This window comes from Vulpes lagopus, chromosome 11 (assembly GCF_018345385.1).
Source record: "Vulpes lagopus strain Blue_001 chromosome 11, ASM1834538v1, whole genome shotgun sequence".
Taxonomy (NCBI): domain Eukaryota; kingdom Metazoa; phylum Chordata; class Mammalia; order Carnivora; family Canidae; genus Vulpes; species Vulpes lagopus.
In genome coordinates, this window is record NC_054834.1 from 9,632,954 (window position 1) to 9,659,580 (window position 26,627).

General features: G+C 38.2%; 1 protein-coding gene across 2 annotated transcripts in view; it reads right to left on the bottom strand.

Annotated features, from left to right (window-relative positions):
- Positions 1-26,627, bottom strand: part of SUGCT (succinyl-CoA:glutarate-CoA transferase) — a 725,292-nt gene that overhangs the window by 661,799 nt on the left and 36,866 nt on the right. For both annotated transcript variants that reach the window (XM_041773917.1, XM_041773916.1), the window contains exon 6: positions 23,301-23,421. In XM_041773917.1, the coding sequence (XP_041629851.1) occupies positions 23,301-23,421 (121 nt within the window). The remainder of the gene's footprint in view (positions 1-23,300; positions 23,422-26,627) is intronic.

A 26,627-nucleotide genomic window follows, 5' to 3' on the forward strand; every position in this document is an offset into this window, starting at 1 on the left:
ATTGATCCAAAATCTTCAATTTACATTTAGCCCTAAAGGTTAAAAAAATAAAGGGGGGGAGAGGTTGTGGTTCCCTTTCTTCCTCGGCCCTTGCAAATTCTCACTTTCTTGCATTTGGTCTATCTTTCACTCATTCACCTCCCCAGACCCTTCTCCTCTGCAAAGGAGGAGACAGCTCCTGGCCATTCTGGTAGCTTCTCTGCTCCCTTTCGCACTGCCCAGTGTAGGAATTGGTTCAAACCGTTCTGGCTCCAACTCATAATGTCCTTTTTAAAAAATTTAAAAACAGGGACACCTGGGTGGCTAACTGTCTTGAGTGTCTGCCTTTTGCTCAGGGCACGATCCTGGGGTTTTGAGATGGAGTTCCCCATCGGGCTCCCCGACACAGAGCCTGCTTCTCCCTCTGCCTGTGTCTCTCCCTCTCTGTGTCTCTCATGAATAAATAAATAAAATCTTTTTTAAAAATGTAAAACAAGAAAACCATCACTCACCACCCCACCACCTCCCACTCACCACCAAAAAAAAAAACAAAAACCAAGAACCAAAAACCAAAAGCCATGAAAAAGGAGACCCAGTTCTTACGTAAAACTCTGGCTGGTGTTACCACAATAACATTGGCTGAGTGAGGCAAACCCTAATGCCTGTGTGCCCCACTGACCTCTCACCTGGCCTGGCCTGCTTGGGGGAAACCCAGGCCTGCAGCGACCCCAGGGGACGGCCTACCCATCAGAAGATGCTGTGCACTTGTGTGAGGAATTTCTCGCCAGAGAGGCTCCTGAGAGCAAAGGTTGACACTCCTCCCTGCAGGCACTGTAGGAGATGGGCTGGTCATTGCAGACAACGCTGACATCAGAATGTCCATGTGAAATACCGGGTTCACCTGTCATCTGAATGTGCCACAGAGCTGACTGTCCCAGGTCCCCAGGGCAGCGCAGCACAGCCCCACCACGACCCTCCCTCGGCACAGTCTGACCCTGTGCGGGGCTAGAACCTGCTGCAATTGGTGGGCCTTGGCCATAGCCTACACCAGCCTGGGGTTGCCGGCGCCCTGGGGTCCCTTCCTTCAGAGTAGCCCATCAGCCCAGGAACAAGAAGGTCTTCCCCTCTCCCTCTGGACTCACAGCCTCTGCAGAGGTAAGCGCCACTTGAAGTTCACTCAGTAATATGCTTTACATGTGTTTTATATACTGTTTTGAGTGCCTTTTTTCATAGAAATAAAAATTGACCTTAGAATTTATCATCAGAAAAAGAAAAAAAAGAAATAACTGTATCTTCTACTTGAGTTTAAGTCCTCTCTCATCTCCTAATGTGCTTTCTATCTATCCCAACTGTTCCAATGTGGGGTTTTTTTGGTCTCTCCTCTCTTTTCTTGGATAGATTGCAGATCTGTTGTCATTCTTTATCCCTTGCATTAGTTTAGAAGTTATGCCTTCTTATCTATTTTTTTAGTTGTCTTTTATATTTTCTTATCCTAGAAAATGTAATATTCACCCTTGGAATTATCTTTACCTCTATCCTTCCTCCTCCTGGACATACAAACATGAGAATACTCTTACTCCCTCCTGACTTATTTGCTATTGTCATGTACATGTGTATGTGTTATACATACTATATATTAATGTATATGTATATGCTTACATATTTTAATACCCATGCATTATGCTTTATAGAGTCAGGGTTTATTTAGATTTAGCCATCTAGGATCATTTTTCTTTTGAAGAATTGCCTTTAGAGGCCTAATGGCTTCTTTTTGGTATGAGTTTGCTACTAAAGAATTCTCTCAGTGTACTGTTGGAAAACGTCTTTGTCTTCATCATTTTTGAAGAATATTTGCATGATTAGAGAATGTGTAATTGACAGTTGTTTTATATCAGCCCCTTGAAAGATATTTGTCCACTATTCCCTACCTTCCAATGTTGCTATTAAGCCAACTGTCAAACAACTCCCATTCCTTTGACAATAATCTGTCTTCCCTCTTCCCTTTAGCTAATATTCTCTATTATTGACTTTGTATAGTTTTGCTCTGATATGCCTCATTAAGGATTTCTTCCCTATTTGTCCTGCTTCAGTTTACAGTGACCCTTCTCAATCCACACACTCACTTTATTTCTTCATCTGAAACTGGCTTCAGAGGATGACACAAGACTCAAAAGCTGAGCTACTAAATGAAAGGGCCTGTGTCCTAGGATGATTATATCAGTGCAAAGCCCCTTCTAACTCATACTATCCATAACACAAGAAAGAAATAAACTATTGGACAGCCACACGTAGGAGAATGAAACTGGACCATTTTCTTACACCATACACAAAAATAAACTCAAAATGGATGAAAGACCTAAATGTAAGACAGGAATCCATCAAAATCCTAGAGGAGAACAGAGGCAGGAATCTCTTTGACCTAGGCCACAGCAACTTCTTGCTACACACATCTCCAAAGGCAAGGGAAACAAAAGCAAAAATGAACTATTGGGACTTCATCAAGATAAATAGCTTCTGCACAACAAAGGAAACCAAAAGACAACCTACAGAATGATAGAAGATATTTGCAAATGTCTCATCAGATAAAGGGTTAGTACCCAAGATCTATAAAGAATTTCTCAAACTCAATAACCCAAAAGACAAATAATCCAGTCAAGAAATGGACAGAAGATATGTGCAGACATTTCTCCAAAGAAGACATATAAATGGCCAACAGACTATTGAAAAAAGGCTCAATATCACTCGGAATCAGGGAAATACAGATTAAGATACCACTTCACACCAGTCAGAATGGCTAAAATTAAGTCGGTAAACAACAGATGTTGGTAAGGATGTGAAGAGAGGGAACCTTCTTACACTACTGATGAGAATGCAAGCTGGTACAGTCACTCTGGAAAACAGTATGGAGGTTCTCCAAAAAGTGAAAAATAGAGCTACCCTATGACCCAGCAATTGTACTACCAGGTATTTATCCAAAGGATTAAAATGTAGTGGTCCAAAGGGGCACCTGCACCCCAATATTCATAGCAGCACTATCCATAATAGCCAAACTGTGAAAAGGTCCCAGATGTCCACTGACGGATGAATGGATAAAGAAGATGTGGTGTATATATACAATGGAATATTACTCAGCCATCAAAAAAGGAGAAATCTTACCATTTGCAATGACGTAACTAGAGGGTTTATGCTAAGTGAAATAAGTCAATCAGAGACAGACAATTATCAAAGGATTTCACTTGAATATTGAATTTAAGAAACAACAGAGGAGCAGAGGGGAAAGGAGGAAAAAATGAAATAAGACATAATCAGAGGGAGAGGCAAACCATATGACTACTGATTACAGGAAACAAACTGAGGGCTGCTGGAAGGGAGGTGGGTTGGGGGAATGGGGTGACTGGGTGATGGGACTAAGGACAGCACTGATGTAATGAGCACTAGGTGTTGTATGCAACTGATGAATCAATGAACTCTAGCTTTGAGACTAATAATACATTATATGTTAATTAATTTAATTTAAATAAAATAAAATTTATAATTAATTAAAAGAAAGGAAGAAACTATTATTAAGTCATTGAGATTTGGGACTTACTACAGCAGTTTACATACCTACCCTTACCAATATAGTAAGGGTACTATAGGAAGAAACGATGTCAGCAAGAACAGCTGCTCAGCTGCTCAGGCAAAAAGTTAGGAGTCATCCTTGATTCCTTTCTTTTTCCTGCATTCCATATCTGATCCTTCAACAAATTCTGTCCATTCTAACTTGAAGGTAAGTCCAGAATCTGACCACTTCCACTACTATCCTCCTGGTCCAAGGCCATCAGCCTCTCACATGCGGCTCCTTCTTAATTGGTCTCCTTAACGCTTTCTTTCAAGCACAGATCAGATTATATCATTTCTCTGCTCAAAAATTTCCCCGGGCTTGGTATCTCACTTGGAGTAGAAGCCAAAGTTCTCAACGCTGCCCCAACGCCCAACCACCTCCAATCGCCAACCACTTCTCTAAACTAAACTTCATTAATTGCCTACTCACTCTGATCCAGTCATACTACCTCCTCAAGGTTCATGAACAAGGCAAGCTCACTTCTACTTGAAGACTTCTGCCCTTACTAATCTCTGCTTAGAATGTTCTTTTTCCAGACATGAGTTTATATGATGCATTCCTTCTCTTCCTTCAGGCCGTTGTTCCACTGGCCTCCCCCGGAATCTACAGGGCCTTACCTAACCCCCTCATTCCCACTGATGGTTTTCAAAGAATACTTCAGTTTTTTTAACTTATCATAATGGTTAAGAAAGCTGGATACCTGAAAGACTGCATGAGGAAAGGCCCCACTGACACAACTTAGACTGTGACTTAGAAAGAAATAAACCTTGAGTGTATAATGTCATCGAGATTTTGGAGTTGTTTATTGCAGCAGTTTTCTATTTTAAAAAGTTGAGGTAATTTATTAGTGTTAAGGATTGAGTCTTGGCATCAGACTGGTGATTTTGGACAAGACTCTAGGCCTCAGCTTCATCACTGAAATAAAAATAATTAGCATACCATATTAACTTTTATGAAGACTAAATGAGGTAATGCATGTAAAGTTTGGATCACATAGTAAGATTCAATAAACATGAGCTATCATTAGTTAAGGTAGAGATTCTTGAAATCACAGAGGTATACATTTGATGGTTAATTTACGTATCAAATTGGGCTAAGGGATGCACAGATAGTTGGTAAACCATTATTCCTGGGTACGTCTGTAAGGGTGTCTCAGGAAAAAAAGAGCATTTGAATCAGTGGTCTGAGTAAAGATCACCCTCACCAATGTGGATAAGCATCACCCAATCTGTTGAGGGCCTGATTAGAACAAACAGGTAGAGGAAAGGCAAATGCTCTCCCGCTCTCTCTGCTTGAACTAAGCCATCTGTCTTCTCCTGCCCTCAAATATGCGCACTGCTGGTTCTCAGACTTTCTCAGACCAGGATTTCTGCCACGGCTCCTCCCCACTCCATACTCAGACCTTTGGATTTGGACAGAATTACACCACTGGCTTTCCTGGATCTCCATTTGCAGAGAGTGGATGCAAATGATCCAAATATCGATCCCATGACTCTGAGATCATGATCTGAGCGGAAATCAAGAGTCAGATACTTAACTGATTGAGCCAACCATGCCCCACTGTTTGAATTATTGCTGCATGCTAGTATTGGGAGCACAAAGGAAAAAGACCAAGTAGTTCTATCAAAGTGATCACAGACTCATACTTGAGGGGAGAAGAAAATCAGATAAAGAATTACATTATATGGTTTGGCATGGAGTAGATACAACATTTACTTTGCTGAAATGAATGAATGAATGAATGAATATGCATACACATTTAGATGGATGAATACAATCTAATAAATATTAAAATCAAGAGTATAAAAGGGGCTATGAGATTACAAGGTCAAAAATGTCCTCTGCATAGTATCTGACACTGATCATTTTACCTTCCCCTTGAAATTCTCTCTTCCCATGGCCCCTAGTATTGAACTTATGTTCATTTTTCATTTGTCCCAGATCTCAGAATGGCTCGAGCTAGATAAATGAAATCATCTCAATTTCTTTCTTTTTCCTTTCTTTTGGTCACTCAATTCATGTGCTAAATCCTTCTTTGATCCACATTTCCTTTACTCTACCCCCACTGCTTCTGCTTTGTTTAGTATGTTTCTCCCATTATTTTACTATAATTAGTGAACTTCTGTCAAGATACACTCTCGTTCAATGCAATTCTCTACCTGCAGTTAATTATCTTCCTAAAATGGATTTGACCAGGGCATTTCCCTGTTTAAATTCCCTGATGATTTCCTATTAATAACAGGATAGAGACTAAGCTTGTAAATCTGGCATCTAAAGTCCTCTGTGTGGCCTTAATCTACTTTTTAAGCTTCATTCATCTTCTACCTCAGGCTTTATCCACACAGGCCTCTGCACTGTTCTTTGAACACACCATGTCAGTTATGTCTCAATTTCCTTGCCAAATCGATCCTACTGCCCAAAATGTCTTTTACCTCCATTCCCTGCCTGGGGGGAAGAAAAAAACTAATCATATTTCTTTTTTGTTTAAAGATTTTATTTACTTATCCATGAGAGACACAGAGAGAGAGGCAGAGACACAGGCAGAGGGAGAAGTAGGTTCCCTGTAGGGAGCCTGATATGGGACTCAATCCCAGGACCCCAAGATCATGACTTGAGCCAAGGACAGACACTCAACCACTGAGTCAGCCACCCACCCAAGTATCCCAACTAATCATATTTCAAAAGCCAACTTAATTATGACCTCTGTTGTTAAGACTTCACTAGTATCCCACAACCACCATGGAGTTAGCTGACCCCTATTCTGTATTCATAGCACTTCTGTCCATTCCTTAAATTGATTTGTAACTACCGGGTTCCATATGAACTATTTCCTTTCCCAGGTGCTATTGGCTGCCCATGTGTCCTACTAATCTTTATGCTCCTGATACCTATCAAAGTATCTGTAGAGGAGGCCACGTTTAGGCAAACAAGCCTGAGCAATGGAATGTAGAAAGGGCCCATGGTGACCACCTGGCTGAAGACAGGCAGGCCCGTCGGGTGACCTACCTCAAAATATCCATAGGCCCTAGTTAACCAATGGGCTACTACTTACAACTAAGCACAGCTCCCAAAAAAGGGAAGATTCCACATGTCCTCATACTTCCTCATCTTCCCCCTATAAAAGCAGCCCCAACCCACTGCCTTGTGGCAGACAACCTCTCAACTCTGCTGTCCTGTCTGTTGCTCTCCTGAGGTGTATTCAATAAACTTCTATCTCCTTTGTTCTGCCTTGGTGAATCCTTTCACTGCCTGTGCCATCAGCTTTCACCTGATTGTTGCCCCACATCTGGGGGCCCCCTTCTGAGCAAGACACTCTATTTAGGCAGCACAGTATCAACATCAATAAATATTTTCTTGAATGGACAGCTATTCCATCACCTCCATATAGGTTCCACAAAATCTTTTTTTTTTTTTACTTAGAGAAGATGCCCCATTTGTATTCTTTTTAAATTCCTCTCAGGATATCTGGGTGGCTCAGCGGTTGAGTGTCTGCCTTTGGCTCAGGGCATGATCCCAGAGTCCCAGGATCAAGTCCCACATCAGGTTCCCTGCATGGAGTCTGCTTCTCCCTCTGCCTATGTCTCTGTCTGTGTGTGTGTGTGTGTGTGTGTGTGTGTGTCTCATGAGTAAATAAATAAAATCTTTAAGAAAAATAAATAAATAAAAAATAATTCTGGCTCATATAACAAAGCAAAAAATAACTGTATCTTAATACAGTATACAATGAAGTGATCACAGAAAGCAGCATTGAGCCAGAGAATACGGGAAATGTGAGAATGTGAGGATTAACATATTTAGTTCAGCCTCTGCCCTGAGAAATGGTAGCTGGAGAGCAGTTTCCTGCCAGTTTTGAGTATGATTGTCCACATACTAGAGCAGAGGGTATGTGGAAGGGAAATGTCTGGAGTTCTGTGGAGGGGGAGCAGAAGACTTGGGTCTGAGAATAATACTGCACATTAAGATTGTATCACTTTTATGGATTCCATTTGCACTTTTATTTAATCCTTATAATAACATTGCTAAGGAGGCACCAGCATCAAGGTTCCTATACTATAGCCAGAAAAGAGGGATTAAAATAGATTAAAAACTTGACAAAAGTTATACAACCAATAATGGTAGAACTGGGACTTCACCCTGGGTACTGAGCCTTTCCTCTCCATTATGTAGTCTCATGAAAAATAGTTCCAGGTATGACTAGTATTATACTCAATATAAAATTCACATTACATAATCCAAAACATATTTAATGACTTAATGTCTTTAATAGCTCCATAATATTTCCAACTTTGAAGGCACATTCATGAATTACATCTCAGACTCCACTAGAAGTTTATGAGGTAAGCATGACAGATTTATTTCCATTTTAGAGATGGGGACATTTAAGATCAGATCAGTGTAATGACTTCCCCAAGGTCACAAGACGCTGCAATACAAGTCTCATAAACCCTTGTTGAGAGCTTTTTTGGATTATGCTGCACAGCATTTTTTATAATGAATAACCAATTAACCAATCATAATTATAAGATCTGCCTATATGTAAACTATGCCAATCGTGCTATTTTATATGATAATACATAATAAATGCTTAGCACAGTGCCTAACACACAATAAACACTCAATAAACATTAGATGTTATTTTATATAGCCAAACTAAATGTCAATCTTTTCCTGATTCCATTTCTTATTATATCTATAACCACTTTCATTGTGGAGAATAATTTTCATCCTTGGGAATATAGTCACAGGACTCAGACTCCCAGCTTTAACATCATAACACATTTTCTATCCTAAAGATGCCCAGAGTTTTGATTCAAAAGGGAGCAAAAGGAAAACTAATAAATAAATAAAATAAAAGCAAAAGGGTGGTTTTGTCCTCTCCATCCTGTGGTGTCATCCTGCCTTCAGGACACACCAAATGCTCTAGATCTGGGGCCTGCAAACTCTGTCAAGCATCAGAGAGTAAATATGTTAGACTTTGTGAGTTGGAGGCGGAGCAGGGGCGGGAGGGAGGCGGTGTTTGTTCACTGTTCAACTCCTCAACACTGCTGTTGCAACGCAAAAATAGCCATAGATAATATGTAAACAAATGGGCATGGCTGTGTTCATATAAAACTTTATTTTTAAAAATAACAACTGGACAAATCAAGCCCACAGGCCCTTCCAGGGCCCTGAACAGAACTAGAGGACTGCAACACATCTGCAGGAAAGGAGATAGTTTATATGGAACCCGGTAGTTACTGCTGGGAGAGCAGTGGTAGGCGCCACAAGAGGGAAACTTATTTTAACATTCGCCTGTCTCCACAACATGAGATTCCTCCTGTGACTTATCCCTCTTCCCCACCCCCTGTTTTCCCCTAACAAGGTTTTAGGCCATAGTCAGTGTGTCTTTGCCTTTCACATTAGCTCTGGGTGTTTTTTAAGACTGCCTAACTCAAGATAGTCAAGAAGACAGAGCAAACAGCTTCTGCCCATGACACCCATGGCCTCCAGATGTAGTAAGAAACAAGTTCAAGTCCAAACGTCAGATAGGCCTGAAATGGTGGTGGGAATAGAGGACAGAAGCATACAGTACCCCCATTCAAAGAAGCAAAAGACCCACAGAAGCGCTGAGGTTAACAGCTAAAAGCTTTGTGGCTGATAAATAATCCCGAGAACCTATAACTAACACTGACAGGTAAAAGATCTAAATAAGCACATCGGTGTGGACATGAACTAGTACAGCTTAGTGGAAACACTGCTCCCATATGCTGGGTTAGAAACAGAATGGATGGTATGTAAGACACAAGCCCTCAAGACACTGTGCAGGAGGAAGAGTAGAAGATTGAAAATATAAGGGTGGTAAGAGAACAAATAAAACTCTGGGTGTAGCTAACTGAGGCAAAGGAAGGTCCCCCACTACCATTTTGGCTTTCCTTAGAGAGCTGTGAGAAACATGGTTGAAATTTCCGGCTGTAGTAACAGAAATGTACCCTCCTAGAAATATTTGGGGCCATAAAATTTTCATTTGTAATATTGAAATTTTTTAAATAATTATATCTTTAGTCTCAAGTAAGACCAGCAATTCTCATACAACTCTCATGATTTTAACTATTTATCCTAACAGGCAATTCTCACCAGAAAGTATTCATTTAAATGAATAAATATTTGCCTCAGTCCTTTGAGTATTTCCTAGACAATGTTAGGAATGATAAATTATTTACAATGGAATGATAAATATAGGGTGAATAGCAGTAAGAATCTAAAGACATAAAATTAGTATTATGGAAAAGGATTTTGACCCCCAAAAATGGAATGTTGGTCAATATTTAGTATTAAGCAAATTTATGTGTATTCTAATACATATATGTTAATCCCATCAGACTGAAAAGAAATAAAAAAACAAAATCCTTGAAATAAAGGGCTTTTAATTTACATATATAATAATCGGTTTTTTCTTGAACAATGGAGTGTTTTATATATTCAATACTTAGTCATCAAGTACTTATATGTGCATACCACTATTCCAGATATAGTAAAACATTTTGTCACTGCAACATAGTCAATTCCAATTTTTTCCGTAGAATACCTTGTAGCTTAACTATTTTTTTTACTTAAATGTTTTCTTTTACTCTATTTTTTCATACTAATTTTTACATTTTCAGTTGTGATAAGGTACACACAACATAAAATTTACCATTTTAACCAGGTTTAAGTGTACAGTGTGGTAGCGTTTAAGTTGTTGTGCAACCATCACCACCATCCAATTCCAAAACTTTCTCCTCTTTCCAAACTGAAACTCTGCACCCATTAAACAATAACTGCCCACCGTCCCCTTGCCCCAGACCCCAGCAACTACCCTTCTCCCTCCTGTCTCTATGAATCTGACTATGCTAGGTATTGCATATAAATGGGATCGTAGGGATCCCTGGGTGGCGCAGCGGTTTGGCGCCTGCCTTTGGCCCAGGGCGCGATCCTGGAGACCCGGGATCGAATCCCACATCGGGCTCCCGGTGCATAGAGCCTGCTTCTCCCTCTGTCTGTATCTCTGCCTCTCTCTCTCTCTCTGTGACTATCATAAATAAATAAAAATTTAAAAAAAAAAAATAAAAAAAAATAAATGGGATCGTAGTTGTCCTTTTGCGTCTGGCTTATTTTATGTAGCATAACATCTTCAAGGTTCATCTATGTTGTAGCACGTGTCAGAAATTTCTTCCCTTTTATGCTGAATAATATCCCATTGTATGCATATACCCCACTTTATTTAACCATTCATCCATTCATTAATGGACACATGGGTTGCTTCCAACTTATGGCCATTTGGAATAATGCTGCTATGAACATATATGTGTAAATATCTGTTCAAGTCCCTGGTTTCAATTCTTTTGCATATATACCCAGAAGTGGAATAGCTGGCTCATATGGTAATTGTGTTTAAATCTTTTAGGAACCTCCATTGTGGTTTACATTAGTATACCTACCCACCAGTATAGTACACAAAGCTACTAATTTGTCCATGTCCTCACCAACACTTATCTTCTGTGTTTTTTTTTCAATAGTAGCTACCCAATAGGTATGAGGTGGTATCTCATTTTAGGATTGATTTGAATCTCCCTAACAATTAGTACTGCTGAGTATCTTTTAATGTGCTCGCTGGCTTTTGTATATACTCTCTGGAGAAATGTCTATTCAGGTCCTTTGCCCATTTTTTAATTGGCTTGTTTGTTAGACTAGTTTTTCTTATACCCAAATATGTTTGCCAAATTTTTTAAGTTTGGTATTTTTTCACTTGATAAACTTTTGTGGGTTTTACATTCTTTACAAATCAGAATCACTGATTCCACAATCTGATAATCTATCAACATCCCTGATCTTTCAGAATTGCGTGACTATTATCTATTCCACATACTTTTAACCTCTGCGATTAAAAATACTGTAGTTCAAGTAAAGGACTGAAAGTTGTAGTATTGCACTAAGGCTGGCTGGGAAGATCATCCAAAGAATGGAAAAAATATCATTAGCACTCATGAAATAAATGCTATCTAAATTTTATCTAACATTTTTTTTGCATCCTTTTAAGTATAACATTTCTTCTTATCTAGCATTACTTCTTTAAATTTATGGATTTATTTCCCAGGCCTATTACCATAAAGGGAAACAATTCAGTTCGATGACAGGGTTTTGGGATGATGGCTAAGTCTTGGCATGTTTATCTGGAACGATCTGTGAATCACTGGATTTATGAAGATTTTGAAATAATTACTACTTAAACATGAACTGATGTTGTCATCTTTTTCCCTCTTGCTAGTCTCTAGCCCCCAAGAAGTTCTTTAAATTGAGAACTATTATCCATATACTAGAAATGAAAGACCAAAGGTGAAACCAACTGATTCTAGATTTATACCATATTGCTACGTCTAGCCCATCTCTGCTTCTGGAATTTTAAAGCACTGAGAAAACAGCTCAATGTCCTTCTGGAGTCTTGAATTCCTCTTTTATTGATCTGGAGTAGGTCAAACATATATTTATGTATGATTATGTCATGACATAGTGCTCACTGCATATCCATAAATACACCCAGCAGAACTCTTTCAAGAAGAGCAATTTGGGGGTGACTGTGTGGCTCAGTCGGTTAAGCTTCTGCCTTTGGCTCAGGTCATGATCCTGGGGTCCTGGGATCAAGCTGCTTCAGACTCCCTACTCAGCAGGGGATCTGCTTCTCCCTCCCTGGTCTGTCATGTTCTCTCTCAAATGAATAAATAATTTTTTAAAAAAAAATTAGAGCAATTTTGTCTCTTTTAACATAATGGGTAGTCATTTTGTTCATGTTCCAGTCTAGTAGATTTTCTTAACTTCACAGTTTCATAAAGAGTTCCCAAGGGAAACTATCATAATGTTCCTTATAACCAGTTAACAACTCAGTATCAGCTTTAAAGTGGTATTTGTTATCGGGAAAGTTCTTTATTTAGAAACTATGTATATGGAAAAACTTGACCTTTGTACTTATGTTTAAATATTTGAAAATGCATATGAAATCAGTCAAAACACTTTTATCCGTAAATATGATCCTTTCATACTTAAAAATTTTGAAGACAGATATCTTAGGTTTGTTCTACTTAGTATTATTCTTTACAACACACACAACATATTTCTTTAACAAAATTTGAGTTGAAGAATGTTCAGCTGGGACTCTTTTGTCTCACTCAGTTCATCTGAGACTTAAAATCCACAAAGAATGCTGTAAGTGCAGAATGCCAATGCAGATCACACTAGAATATTATGAAACCAGTTTTGCTACCCTTAGTTTATCATCCATTTGAAGGTATGCAAGAAAAGGTAGAGAGGCAAATAAGATCTTTAACAGAAAGAGTTGTCAGGGGTGCCCAGGTGAATCACTGGATTTATGAAGTTAAGTGTCTGCCTTCATCTCAGGTCTTGATCCCAGGGTCCTGGATCAAGCTCTGTGTTCAGCAGGGAGCCTGCTTTTCCCTCTCCCTCTGCCTGCTGCTCCTCCTGCTTGTGCTCTCATTCTCTCTCTCTCTCTCTCTCTCTCTCTCTCTCTCTGTCAAATAAATAAATAAAATCTTAAGAAAGAAAAGAAAAGAAGGAAGGAAAGAGTTGTCAGCATGCCATGCATTTCACCCTGCCTCCTCTTTACTTCAAGTCACTTAAGGGACACTTCAAAAAAAGCATCTGAGATCTTGGCCTGTGTTCTGAGAACTTGAAATTACCGAAGGACTTGACTTGTTGCCTAAAAACATACCAAAAGCAAGAGGTTATGGTTTCATCAGTTAAAGGCAGCAAAAGTTAACAGGTTTGGAAGTAAACTGCACTCCCACCAATGATGAAGAGAAAGGGAGAGTTTGCCCTATGAGCCAAGGAAACTATCAGAAAAGCAGAAAGAGCTCATTTTAAAGGAATTCTCTACCCATAAGGTCTGCCTATAGGACCATGTGACCTAAAGAGACAGTCTGTGTACAGAGGACCACAAAAAGACAGGGGCTAAAGTGGAAGAACTACAGCCTGAGATTTCAGGATCCTACAAAGCTCCCCAAAAGACAAAGAGCCACCAAATGAGCTTCAAGCACAGAAGTCTCCAACGCAGGGCTCCAACTCCAGGAGTCAACCAAAGGCTTTTGCATACCCAGTAACTCACTTCCCTTTCCCTAAGAGGGCCTAACTCTGAAGGAATTACATACAACAGCTAGCCATAGGGAAGAGAAGAATCGTGGAAGAATGAAGAAACAATCACCTTCCAAAACATATTTTCTCCCTCAATCTCTCTCTCTCTCTCTCTCTCTCTCTCTCTCTCTCTCTCTCTCTCCCCTCACCCCACCGCACCCCACCCCACCCCACCCCACCCCACCCAGGTTCCCAAAAAGATAGGCCCATGTTGGGGAGAGGGAAAAGTCATAAACACAAGAGTCTGAAGTTATGATTTCAGATTGGGCTGGACTTTTTAATACTGTAAATGAAACCACCAGGAAAAAAAAAATCTATAGGACTTGCCTGGGATTTCATCCACGAGCAATGAAAATGAGTCAGGAGTGCAGGTTGCAGAGGTAGGGTGGGAGGGAATACAGTTTTTGCTTATACTCCACTGAGTCCAACTTGCACAACACATCTGTTATATGTGTAAGGGTAGAAAGAAGTATTTAAAGATAAAAAGGTTATTCCCTTTGGGGATAAAATAAAGGCATAAAGTCACTTTCTGGAGTCAGTCCATGTCTACAGACAAAATACAATCTCAGTCCCTAGCTTTATGGGCTGTGTTTTGAAATCTTGTATTTATGTGCTAAGTTTCTCTTCCCCTGCAGAGATGGTGTCATTATTTGTTTGAATAATGAGTTTGGTATGAAATGGTAAATATGTCAAACCACACTTTTGTTGGGGATCACAGACTATAAAGTTGGAGAGATGGCCGCAATACTCTGTATTTCTGGAGAAAAGAACATTTCCTGAGAGAAGAGGGGTACAACCGGGACATTCATGGTTTAAATCAGTAGTTTCCAATTATTTTGACTCTAAGAACCCCTCTTAATGTCATATCTGTACTGATTATTTATTCAACCTAGAAATGACGCTTACTGCCACGTGAATGTCATGGGAATTAAACTGGACTACAGTTTTTAGAGGTTAAAAAAAACAAACTTGCCCAGTGCTATTCCATTTGCCTTAATTCTTTCTCTTCTTTCCTTGCTTCCCTTCTTTCTTCCATCCTCCTCTCTTTCCATCCATTCCCCTTCCTTCCTTCTTTTTCTCCCCTTCAAAATGTTTATGGATCTACAGTGCCGGCCGACTTCTCATTATCCTTCTTTAGAGATGTGGTTATGTGGTGAATATGCAGAAAATGATGAGAATACACACACACACACACATACACACAGACTAACTCATTCTGTAAGAATCCAACTGCAGCAGTGTTTTGTTTTGTATTGTCGTTGCCATGATATGAACGTTGGATGCTGTGGCTAGATGATTTGCCATAGCCATTTGGGCTCACCCTTCTCCGCTACTGACACTGAAACCCGATGGGGGCACAGTGATTTCCTTAGTCATCTAAAGAAATTTTATGTTAATCACTACTCTCCGGAACATGAACTTTCTTTCAATGTCCAATGTGGGTTTTTTTTTTTCACTTTTTTTAAACAGATTTACAAAAACACAATTTATACAGCATTAAATTCACCCATTGTAAGTCCATCAATAGTTTTACAACCATCACCACAATCTAAAAAGTTTCCTCATTCTTCTTTGCAGTTAATCCCCCACGACCATCTCCAGCCTTAGGCAACCACTGATCTGCTTTTCAGCTTACAAATTTGTCTTTTCTTAGACATTTCATATAAATGGAATCAGACAATACCGACACTTTTGGATCTAACCTTTTTCAGGCAGCTGGATGTTTTTGAGGTTCATCCATACTGTAGTATGAATCAGCACTACACTCCTTTTGGTAGCCAAGTGGATCACGCTCTTTCCATCATATATCTAAAGTCATAGCCAGAATCAAAGGTCATGCAGCTTTTCTCATATGTCCTTCTTTTGTGCACTAATATGATTAGCACAGATTATTGAAAGTTAACCCATCCTACATTCCTGGATGAACCCTACTCGATTGTGATGTATTATCATTTTATGTACTGCTGGATTCAATTTGTTCATATTTTGTTGAGAATTTTTACTTCCATGTTCATGAGGGATACTGGTCTTTGGTTTTCTTTTACTGAAATGTATTGGGGCAACTGGGTGGCTCAGTGGTTGAGCAGCTGCTTTCAGCGCAGGTCATGACTCCAGGGTTCTGGGATCAAGTCTCACTTCAGGTTCCCCACAGGGAGCCTGCTTCTCCCTCTGCCTATCTCTCTGCCCCTCTCTGTCTCTCATGAATAAATAAATTAAATCTTTTAAAAAATAAAAATAAAACAAGAAATGTCTTTAGTTTGGAATCAGGGCAATGCTAGCCTCATAAAATGAGTTTGGAAGTATTCCTTCCTCTTATATTTTCTGGAAGAGATCATGTAGAATTGATAGTATTTCTTACTCAATGTTTGGTAAGACTCACCAGTGAAACCATCTGGGCGTAAAGTTTTTTCCAAACGGTGTTTAGCTAAAAATTTAATTTCTCTAACAGACATAGCACAATTCACATTATTTCTCCTTAAGTAAGTTTTGGTACTTTGTATCTTCTTCGAAGGATTTACTCTTTTTATCTTGGTCAGTATGACTAGAAGTTTGTCAGAGAGAAGATACAAAGTTAACCAATATCAGGAATGAAAGAAGAGCCATCACTTCTGACAACAAACACATTAAAAGGATATCTCTGTATTTCTAGGTCTGATTCTGCCCTCTGTTTACTCATTTGTTTTGTGTTTTCAGATCCCACATATGAGAGAAATCATATGGTATTTGTCTTTCTCTGACTTATTTCACTTAGCAGGTTGCTCTAGGCCCATCCATGGTATCACAAATGGCAGACCTCACTCTTTTTTATAGCTGTATAATTCAACGTCCAACATTTATAATGAAGTTCTTCGGTGAGTTAATCAGTATTTGATTCCTATCTATTTTAAAGATTATTTTTAATGTAATTTGGATCATTCCCTCTATTCCTCAAATTGTTCCCAGATTGCCACACCACTTGTACCCCTCTTCTCACACATTCTGATTGTTTTTGGTATTTCAGGCATATTGGATTTCTCTTAGGCTTTTAAAGATATTTTGATCCTTCCTACCCTCAGGGTCTTTGCATATGGTGTTCTCTCGGACTGAATGGCTCCTCCCCTTGATATTTGAATGGCTGGTTCCTTCTCAAATTTTAGGTCTATTAAATGATAACTCCCCAGAAAGGCCTTTCCTGACCATCCCATTACACTATGCACCCTGTTCTCTATTAATCTGTCACAGTACCTTGTGTGATTCTTTCATAACAACACAATTTATTAGTACAGAGCATACTATTTTTTAACTTCTTTATAAAATGTCTCCAACACTAGGCTGTAAGCTCTCAAAGGCAGAAATCATGTCTGCATTGTTCACCCTGTACACTCAACACAGCCAGGAAATACGGAAGCTCAAGAAATATGCATGGGTGTGGGAGAAGGGAGACAGAGGAAAGGAATGGAGGGAGGGTAGCAGGGAGTTATTTGGATATTTCTGGATCTTCTGTTATGTTGAACATAAAAGGCTATACAGAATAATATAACAAAAATGCATGCTTATTTGGCAAATATAGTTGAAGTCCTGTGTATGTCCCTTCCCTGTGCCATATACCTCCTTCTCCACTCCTCAGGAGTAATCATTCTCTTAAATTTAGTGTTTCTCACTACCATACACGTCTTTATATTTTAATCACACTTAAGTGAATTACTAAAAAATACATATGATTTTTATTGTCTTAACTCTACATAAACAGTATCATTCTGCATATTAGCTTTTGAAATTTACTTTCTTCCCTAAATTCCATGTTTGGAAAGTTCATCTAGTTGATTTCATGTTCCCGCTTACTCTTTCCACTGCTTAATAGCATCCCACTCGTTATATTACACATTTATCCATTTTCCTACTAAAATGTACTTCATCTCATATTTTCACCTTTTTGCTCATACACACAATGCTGCTATGAACATTCTTCATGTACCCTCACACACATGTTCGAGACTTTCTATAGGTACATATCTAAAAGTGAAACTGGAGATCATGTATAATCTCAGAAGAGCTTGCCAAATTGCTCCCAACATGGATATCATTTTCCAACATGGATATCAGTCCTCCAGCAATGTTCACGGATTCCTTTGCTTCCTCCACATTTAGTAGTGTCAGACTTTTAAATGTCAGTCAATCTCTTAGGTGTGAAGTGGAATATTATTTTTGTTTTAATTTCCATTTTTCTTTTTTTATTTAAATTTTAGTTAGTTAACATACAGTGTAATTTGCATTTTTCTAAAAACTACCAAGCCTGAGCAACTTTTTACGGCCATTCAGGTTTCCTTTTCTGGATCCTGCCCATTTTTCTATTAAATTGTTTCTCTTTTTTTCTATTTGATTTAAAGGAATTTTTAATATATTTTGGTTATTAATCCTTTGTCAGTTATCTTCCACGGATCTGTGACTCATCTCCTTGCTTTTTTTACAGTGGCTTTTGATGCACCAAAGTTTTCCATTTTAATAAGTAGTCAAGTTTATCAATCTCTTCCTTTGTTGTTTATACTTTTCGTATGTTGTCTACAAAATTCTTCCCTGCCCTACAGTCATAAAGACATTTTCCTATATTGTTTTCTTAAAGTCTTAAAGTTTTATATTTTTATACTTAGGGCATAAATCAATCTAGAATACTATGTTATTATATAGAATAAGCTCAAGATCAATTTTATCTTTCTCCATAAGGATAACCAATGTTCTACCATCAATTATCACATATTCTATTCTTTAATGATCTATAGTGTAAGCCCTAAGAAAACATGTTTCCGTACGTATGCCAGGAGTTTCTGAGCTCTCTATTCTGGTTCCATCGATGTATTTCTTTATCCTTGTACTAATACCACACTGTCTTGTTACTGTCTTATCAGTCTTCATATCTAACAGGGCAAATCTATCTACCAGGGTCTTCCTTAAAACTGTCTTAGCTATTCTTAATTCATAAGTAGAGCTCTCAGACTTACTTTCTATTTAAAACTAAAGAATGGGTCTAATTCTCTAAAATATTCTCTCTGATATGAGTCCTAACGTCCCTCTTGAGGACCTATCCCCAAGCAGAATCCTGCAATTTGTCCATACAAGGACATGGTTAAGAAAATGTCACTGGGGAATTCACAAAAATCAAAAAGGTATTTTGCAAAGCCCTTCCCGCCCCCCTCACAAAAAGAATTACTTAACGAGAATACACACGGGTACCTGGGTGGCTTAGGTCATGATCCCAGGATCCTGGGATCAAGCCCTTCATTGGGCTCCCAGCTCAGTGGGAAGTCTGCTTCTCCCTCTCCTTCTGTTTCTTCCCCCTGTTTGTGCTCTCTCTAAATAAATAAAATCTTTTAAAAATAATAATAAATAAAGGGCATACACAATGTTCCTACCACAAAATTAGTCTAGCCAATAATATAATGTAATGTTTATCCTTCTAGGAAAAGAGTAATGAGGTTAATAAGAAGAAAAAAAGTAAATATTTTTAAATGTAGTAGAGAGGATTTTTACTGCTAAGTTTTTATAATTAACGTGATCAGAAGAAACAAAGGAAAGAAGGTACAACTTAAAAATTAAAGTGTCAAGGAGAATATCATTATACTTCTAAAAGTATAGAGAGGTAGAGAATGGTCAGTTTAAAAAACAAAACTTCTTAAAAAATATCAATATGCTCCTATAGAGATTCTCTCTACTGGCACACAGGAAAACACTAGTTTTCTCAAAAAGGAATTCCTAGTGAATTATAGCTTTTTAAACACTGCCCCCTAATGTTCATACTCTGAAATGATAAGAGGACCTTGCTAACAAAAATAATCAGGTCCTTCCTCCCTTGTGATCAGCCCAGCATTTTTGTCCTGCAGACCAGATTTCACAGACTGAGACAATCTCAACCACACAACTGTCAGAGTGCATTAAAATAAATCTCCTAACCATTCTAATATTACTCTCATCAGCAATAGGGCCAACATGTGAGTGAGAACAGACTATTTGGGCTTGGACAGCTCTGACAAAACAGCCATGCCACTGGGAAACATCAGGAAAGTCTAGGATCCCAATCATAACATGTGCAACTTTAGACTGATCTAATCAGTCTAAAAAATATCAAAAACAAGTACTGATTACCAAGAATATCAAACTTTAAAAAAAAAAAAGAGAGAGATGGGCCTTACTTTAAATATCATGACTCATAAATGACCTTTGCTTCCAAAAGATTGTTGAAATTTAGACTCCCTGATGAGTAACAACAAATGAAAGAGATGAACAAGAATATACTATTCTCAAGTCAAGCTGTTCAGTGTCTTATAATCACAAAGACACAATTATAAGACAGTGTCTTATAATCCATGCTGTCACTTAACAATATAAGTTATAACAATATAACATAAAACAATGATATATGTCCAAGTATCGAAAGCACAAAGGCACTTAATATTTTGTCAAGAGGCCTGAGTTTTAAAGCCATCTGCCATTAAACTGCTGTGTGACCAGAGGTCCCTTAGACGTCCTGGACCTATTTCTTCATCAGGAAATAAAGGAGAATGAGCTATATGGATGTTTTTCTCATGATTGTCAGGAGATGGGGATGTAGAGGATTATAGAATCACGGAAGGTGCTTTTTCAGACTGCAAATGCTGCTCCCCATCCTTTTCAATGAAAAGCATATGAATTCCCCACTCTCCCCATAGCTGAGAACTTCTGCATTATACAGTCTATCTCCAAGGCCCTTTGCCACACTAAAATTTAATATGGGATCTGAGAACTGGAAGAAAATGTAGAGATTCTCTAATCACAAGCCAAGACCCAGAAGAACTGTTGGCTGTAACTATAGTTAGTGATAGATGTGAAACTTTGGGAAATTTAAGGCTTCCCAAGTGGAGTAGCTTTTTTTTTTTTTTTAGATTTTATTTATTTGAGAGAGAGAACACAAGCAGGGGAAGGGACAGAGGAAGAGGGAGAAGCAGACTCCCCACCAAGTGGAGAGCCCCACGCAGAGCTCCATCCCAAGACCCTGAGATCATGACTGAAACTGAACTCAGATGCTTAACTGACTGAGCACCCAGGTGCCCCTCAAGTGGATTAGCATTTTGTTTGGCTGGGAACTGTGATAAAATACATTATTATTCCTAAACTTTACCCCTCTTGGAATCCACACCTTGCCATGTTACTCTGTAGTTCCCATTACAGTAGAATATATTTCACCATGTGTTCCAACTGGGCTTGGTCACATGACTTGCCTTGACCAAAAGAATGTAAGCAAATGGGATGTGAGCTAATGCTTTAATCGTGCTTGTGAGTTTAGGGTCCTTCTCTTGGACTCCTGACTTCCACTATGAGGAAAACATGCATTTGGTAGCCACTGGTCCAAGCAGTATAAGAGACAGGTAGAGCACATCAGGCCCCCAAGCTGAAACCTGGAGCCAAATCTAACTAGTGGGATCAGCTGAATTTCAACCAATACAAATTCATGGAAATAAGAAATAAATACTTACTGTCATATAATATTTTACATTTGCTAGTTATGTAGCATTTTTATGATAGCAAGGTAATTCAAAGATAATATTTTACTTATTTTAATAATTTAGACCTCAACATTTCCATCGAACTGTGAGATTTTAAGGGAAAAATCTTTCCCTCTCTCTGACACATATAAATAATGATATATAGACACAAAAATGGAAGTGTGATTACCATCTATAAAATACTACAACGGAGAAAAAGCCAGAGTTAGCGACAAAGAGTCACCTACTATGTACAGACCCTGTCTCTCATGCTGATTCAGTAGAGAAGTTAATGATCATTGGGCTCCTCATCCTCTCTAAAATAATATCAGCCAAACATTGCAGTTATAGCTTAAGTTATATAAAAACAGCACTACATAATATTGTGAGAAACATTATTTATACTAAAGTAATATATTACAAGGTATTACTATATCTCAATTAACCTGAATGCACAGAAACAGGAGTATTTTGGTTATTACTTTATGACTAATAAACCTCATCACTCCTCAACTACCTCCACCACTACTACCCTAATTCAAGCCACCAGTATCCCTAGCCTGGAGTAGCTCAATAGCTTCTTTCTCCCACTTCTACCCATGTCCTCTACAGTCTATCCTCAACACAGTAGCTATAGTGATCCTTTTAAAAATATGTCAGATCATATCATTCTCCCATTCAAAACACTCCATTAGCTCATCAACTTATTCAGTGAGAGCCAAATTCCTTAAGTGTTGCCCATCAGCTCTTTGTGATCTTGCTAACCAACACCTCCATGTTTTTCTTCCTATTACATTCCCTTTGGCTCACTCTGCTGCAATCATCCTTGCTGGTTCTCAAACATGCCCAGCACACTCCTGCCTTGGGTCCTTTGCACCTGCTGTTTCTCCTTCCTGAAACCATCTTTGCCAATATTTATATGATTCACTCCTTTACTTCATCCAGGTCTCTGCTTGAATGTTCTCTTATCAAGAGAGCCTTCTGTCTCTCTTTTTTAAAAGATCTTATTTATTCATTTGAGAGAGAGAGAGAGAGAGCATGAGCAGGGGGTAGGGGTTGCAGAGGCAGAGGGAGAAGTAGACTCCTTACTGAGCAGAGAGCCGCAGTGGGGCTTGACTCCCAGGACTCTGAGATCAAGACCTGAGCTTAAGGCAGAAGCCTAACTGACTGAGCCACCCAGGCTCCCCCGAGGGAGCCTTCTCTTCTCTCCAGGTATAAAACAGCTCCTCCTCACTCCATCCCTCTTGCCCTACTTTATGTGTCTTTAGCCCTTATCACTACCAGACTCAATTACAAAAAACAAAACACAAAAGAATATGTTTATTTATTTACTATCTATCTTCCTAATCTATAATGCAAACCTCCAATGAGAGCATAAATATGTATTATTCAATACTATATCCTGTAACCTTAGAATACTGCCTGGCAAATCATAGGCCTATAGTAAATATTTGGTAGGTGAATGAATAAAGACAAAATATTACGAATTTTTCTGATAAAAACTATTAATGTAACTCAGAATTTTCAGAGCCACTTTTCTACATTGCATCCCTAATTAATAGTTAAGTGTTTAAAAATATGCTAAACTAATATGATAGCATTTTTCCCTTGGGCCTAAACACAGACACACACACACAAACATACACAACATTCACCAGCTAAACCATCTGAAAGACTGTATAGCACTCTTTTCCTTCACCTGGCTTAACACTTTGACTATATTAAAGGGATATGTTGATTTCCTGTGCTATCCTAAAGCCAATTAATATTTCACCTACAATTCTACATATGAATTAATAACAGTACTTTGTAAATGTCTGTAAAATATCAATAGAAAAATTGGCAAAAAGCTACAGGCATACAATTCAAGAAGACATACAAAGAACCAATAAATATATGAAAAATCTTCATTTCGTTTAATGTTCTTTAATGATTAACAGGGGGTGAGGACTAGTGAGAAAAGAATCACTTCAAGAAAATCAACACTATATGAGGTTTCTTACATTGATAAAGAAACCCAGTAACTGGAAAGTCTACTCATGGACAAGGGTGTGGGGTCAAAATACCTGTGATGGAACAGTAGATGATGTGAGGAGCAATCTTGTCTATATCTTCATATCCCAGGCCCACTGCAGACAGTTTGCCAGGGACATAGTTTTCCACAAATACATCACAAACAGCTGCAAGCTGAGGAAAAAGGGGAAGATGAGTCAGACTTCTTAAGGGACTTCCAAACTTTCAACAAATCCCCACATGACACAATTCTAATTTCAGTAAACACAGTTGATCCTTACTTTGCAATAGTCCAGAAAAATCACAGGAAAAGTGAATTAAAAAGTAGAATTAAACAAACATAAAGGCTTTCATCAACTACTGGAGGTATTACTGCCAACAAAACAACAGCCATTAAAATACTCAATTAAATATTGTGGCGTTAAGTGGATTCTGCTTATGTTAAATATAATATCCAGGTTACATGGTCCAAACATATTCCCAAGAAGTTTAGGTAGAAAAGTTAAACTATATGTGTACATATATATGAAAAACACCTTAAATCCTTTACAAAAAACTAAATACAATGTCTTTGCTGTTCCCCACCCTTACTATGTAACATTCCTCATTACAACCTGCACATATAGGACTTAATACGCGTAAATGTGATTCAGAAATGCTTTCATACTTTTCAAATGCTTCCTTTCCAAAGAGTTCTAAATGTATTAAATGAACCATTAAGAAAAAAAAAAGATTAAACAGTAACCCAGTGAATCAGTAAATCAGAAACAAGGCCCAGAGTTTGATTCCCAGATCACTGCTCTTGAAACTGGAGGACAACGAACCAATGTACACCTTAAAAATTATTTTCAAAATTTCAATCGTGAGTGCATTATCTTTTAAAAGGTCTGTTTTGAAGTCATCCAAAAGTTATACTACTTCACCTAGAAAAATTCATTACAATAATTCTTTTATTTTTTTGAAGATTTTATCTTTAAGTAATCTCTTTTTTTATTAAAGATTTTATTTTTTTATTCATGAGAGACACAGAGAGAGGCAGAGACATAGGCAGAGAAAGAAGCAGGCTCTCCTGGGGAGATCCTTAGGGACTTGATCCTAGGACCCCGGAATCATGCCCTGAGCCGAAGACAGATGCCCAACCACTGAGCCACCCAGGCATTCCTATTTTTAAATAATCTTTACACCCAGTGTGGGACCCAAACCTACAAGCCCAAGAGCAAGAGTCACATGCTCCACTAACTAAGCCACCCAGGTGCCCCAATTTCAGTAGTTCTTGAACATATCCAAGTGTCTATATAACTATTCAACAATTTTTCATTGCTATATTGACAGAGATTTAGATATAGTCATAAATACACACTAATAAAATAGAGGAAGACTCTAGATAAAGGTGGGCAAACTTTTTCCATAAAAGGTCAAATAGTAAATTTCTCAGCCTTTGCAGGCCACATACATTCCCTGTCGGATACTCTTCTTTACATTCCTTTAGCAATCTTTAAAAAGTATAAAACCCACTCTTAGTCCATAAACCATTCAGAAACAAATATGATCTGAGATCACGTTACTGAGAACCTCTCCTTTAGATTGAAAAGATTAATTAGCATAAACTGTAGATGGAAACATGTAAATAACTTGAGTGCCTGTCTGTTCTTCTGTCACTAAATTTGGAATATATAGTTGAAATTGTCAGACTTAACAAAATTTGGAGGCAGAAGTAATCCTACGAAACATCTCAATGAAATAACTGGTCACCCAGTCAGCAGAGCTCCTGAAACAGTGGCACCAGAGGCCAGGTAACCACTTATCTGGAGAGGAATTATAAATATATTAAGATATAGGACAGAGAGAGAAAGGTTGAAGTATGCACTCCAAATCTCAAGCCATATAGGCATCTTTCCAAATTTCAGGCTAACATTTGAAACCATGGAAACCAATTAACATTTGAGCAATTTTTCACATAAGCAACTCCATGCAGGGAGAGTTCCAATAAAGATGCATTTACTTATTTATTGTTAATGACAACGAAGTATTGCTTAGGGGATTGGGGAGAGGGCAGGTGTTAGTAGTAAATAAAACAAAAAGCTGCACTTAACTTCAACTTATTTCACAAATTTTTCTAAACCTCTATTTACTATTTATAAGGCACTCCTGTGGGCAGTAAAGAAAAACTACATCAAACATATCTAGGTTTCGACACTGGTCAGCTCTTGCTGCATATATTCTGCATGATGCATTATAGAGTATCTAATGCAAATGACATTTAACAAATTATTTTTAATTTTTTTAAAGATTTTATTTATTTATTCATAAGACACAGGGAGAGAGGCAGAGATTTAGGCAGAGGGAGAAGAAGGCTCCCTGCAGGGAGCCTGATGCAGGACTCAATCCCAGGATCCCAGTATCATGACCTGAGCCAAAGGCAGATGCTCAACCACTGAGCCACCCAGGCGCCCCTATTCTTAATTTTTAAAAGCCCTGTGTGGGTTCCTTAAGAAGTTAAACATAGAATTACCATATGACCCAAAAAATACCTCTTCTAGGTATACACTCAAAAGAATTGAAAATAGGGACTCAAACAGATGCAAATGTTCACAGCAGCATTATTCACAGTAGCCACAAGGTGGAAATTATCCAAGTGTCCATCAACAGACAAATGTACCTATCCATGAAATGGAATATTACTCAGTCGTAAAAAAAGATGATGTTCTGATACACGCTACAACATGGACAAACCTTGAAAACATTATGCTAAGTGAAATTAACCGACACAACAGTACAAATATTGTATGATTTCACTTATATAAACTACTCAGAATAGGCAAATCCATAAAGACACAAAGTAGATGAGAGATTATCAGGGGCTAGAGAGAGAAGGAAGGAGAAAACTATTGCTTTCACCCCAGTTTCTGTGTGGGGTGATGCAACATTTTAGAAACACATCAGTAAGGATTGCACACTATTATGAATCTAATTCATGTACTTAAAAATGGTTAAAATGGGAATTTTTATGTTTTATACTACCACAATAAAAAAAATTTTAACTGTGTAAGGTATTTCTATTTTCAGACTTCTGTGGAATCCTAAATTATATCTCAATCTATACCAAGTATTCAAATGGACCACAATAAAACTCACTGGTTCAGTAAGACAAGAAAATAAACATCATTAATAAATTATGCTAATAGAAAAGTATTAAAAATATTTTAAGTTACCAAAACAAGCAGATTAAAACACATTATACATGGTATTACCTCACATGGGGGGGGGGGGGGAATGAGCATATAATGGAATAAGGAGATTTGACATGATTCATTAAAATATTAATATTTTTGCATAAACATGCATTAGTACTTGTTTAACAAGTCAAAAATTCTTTTAAC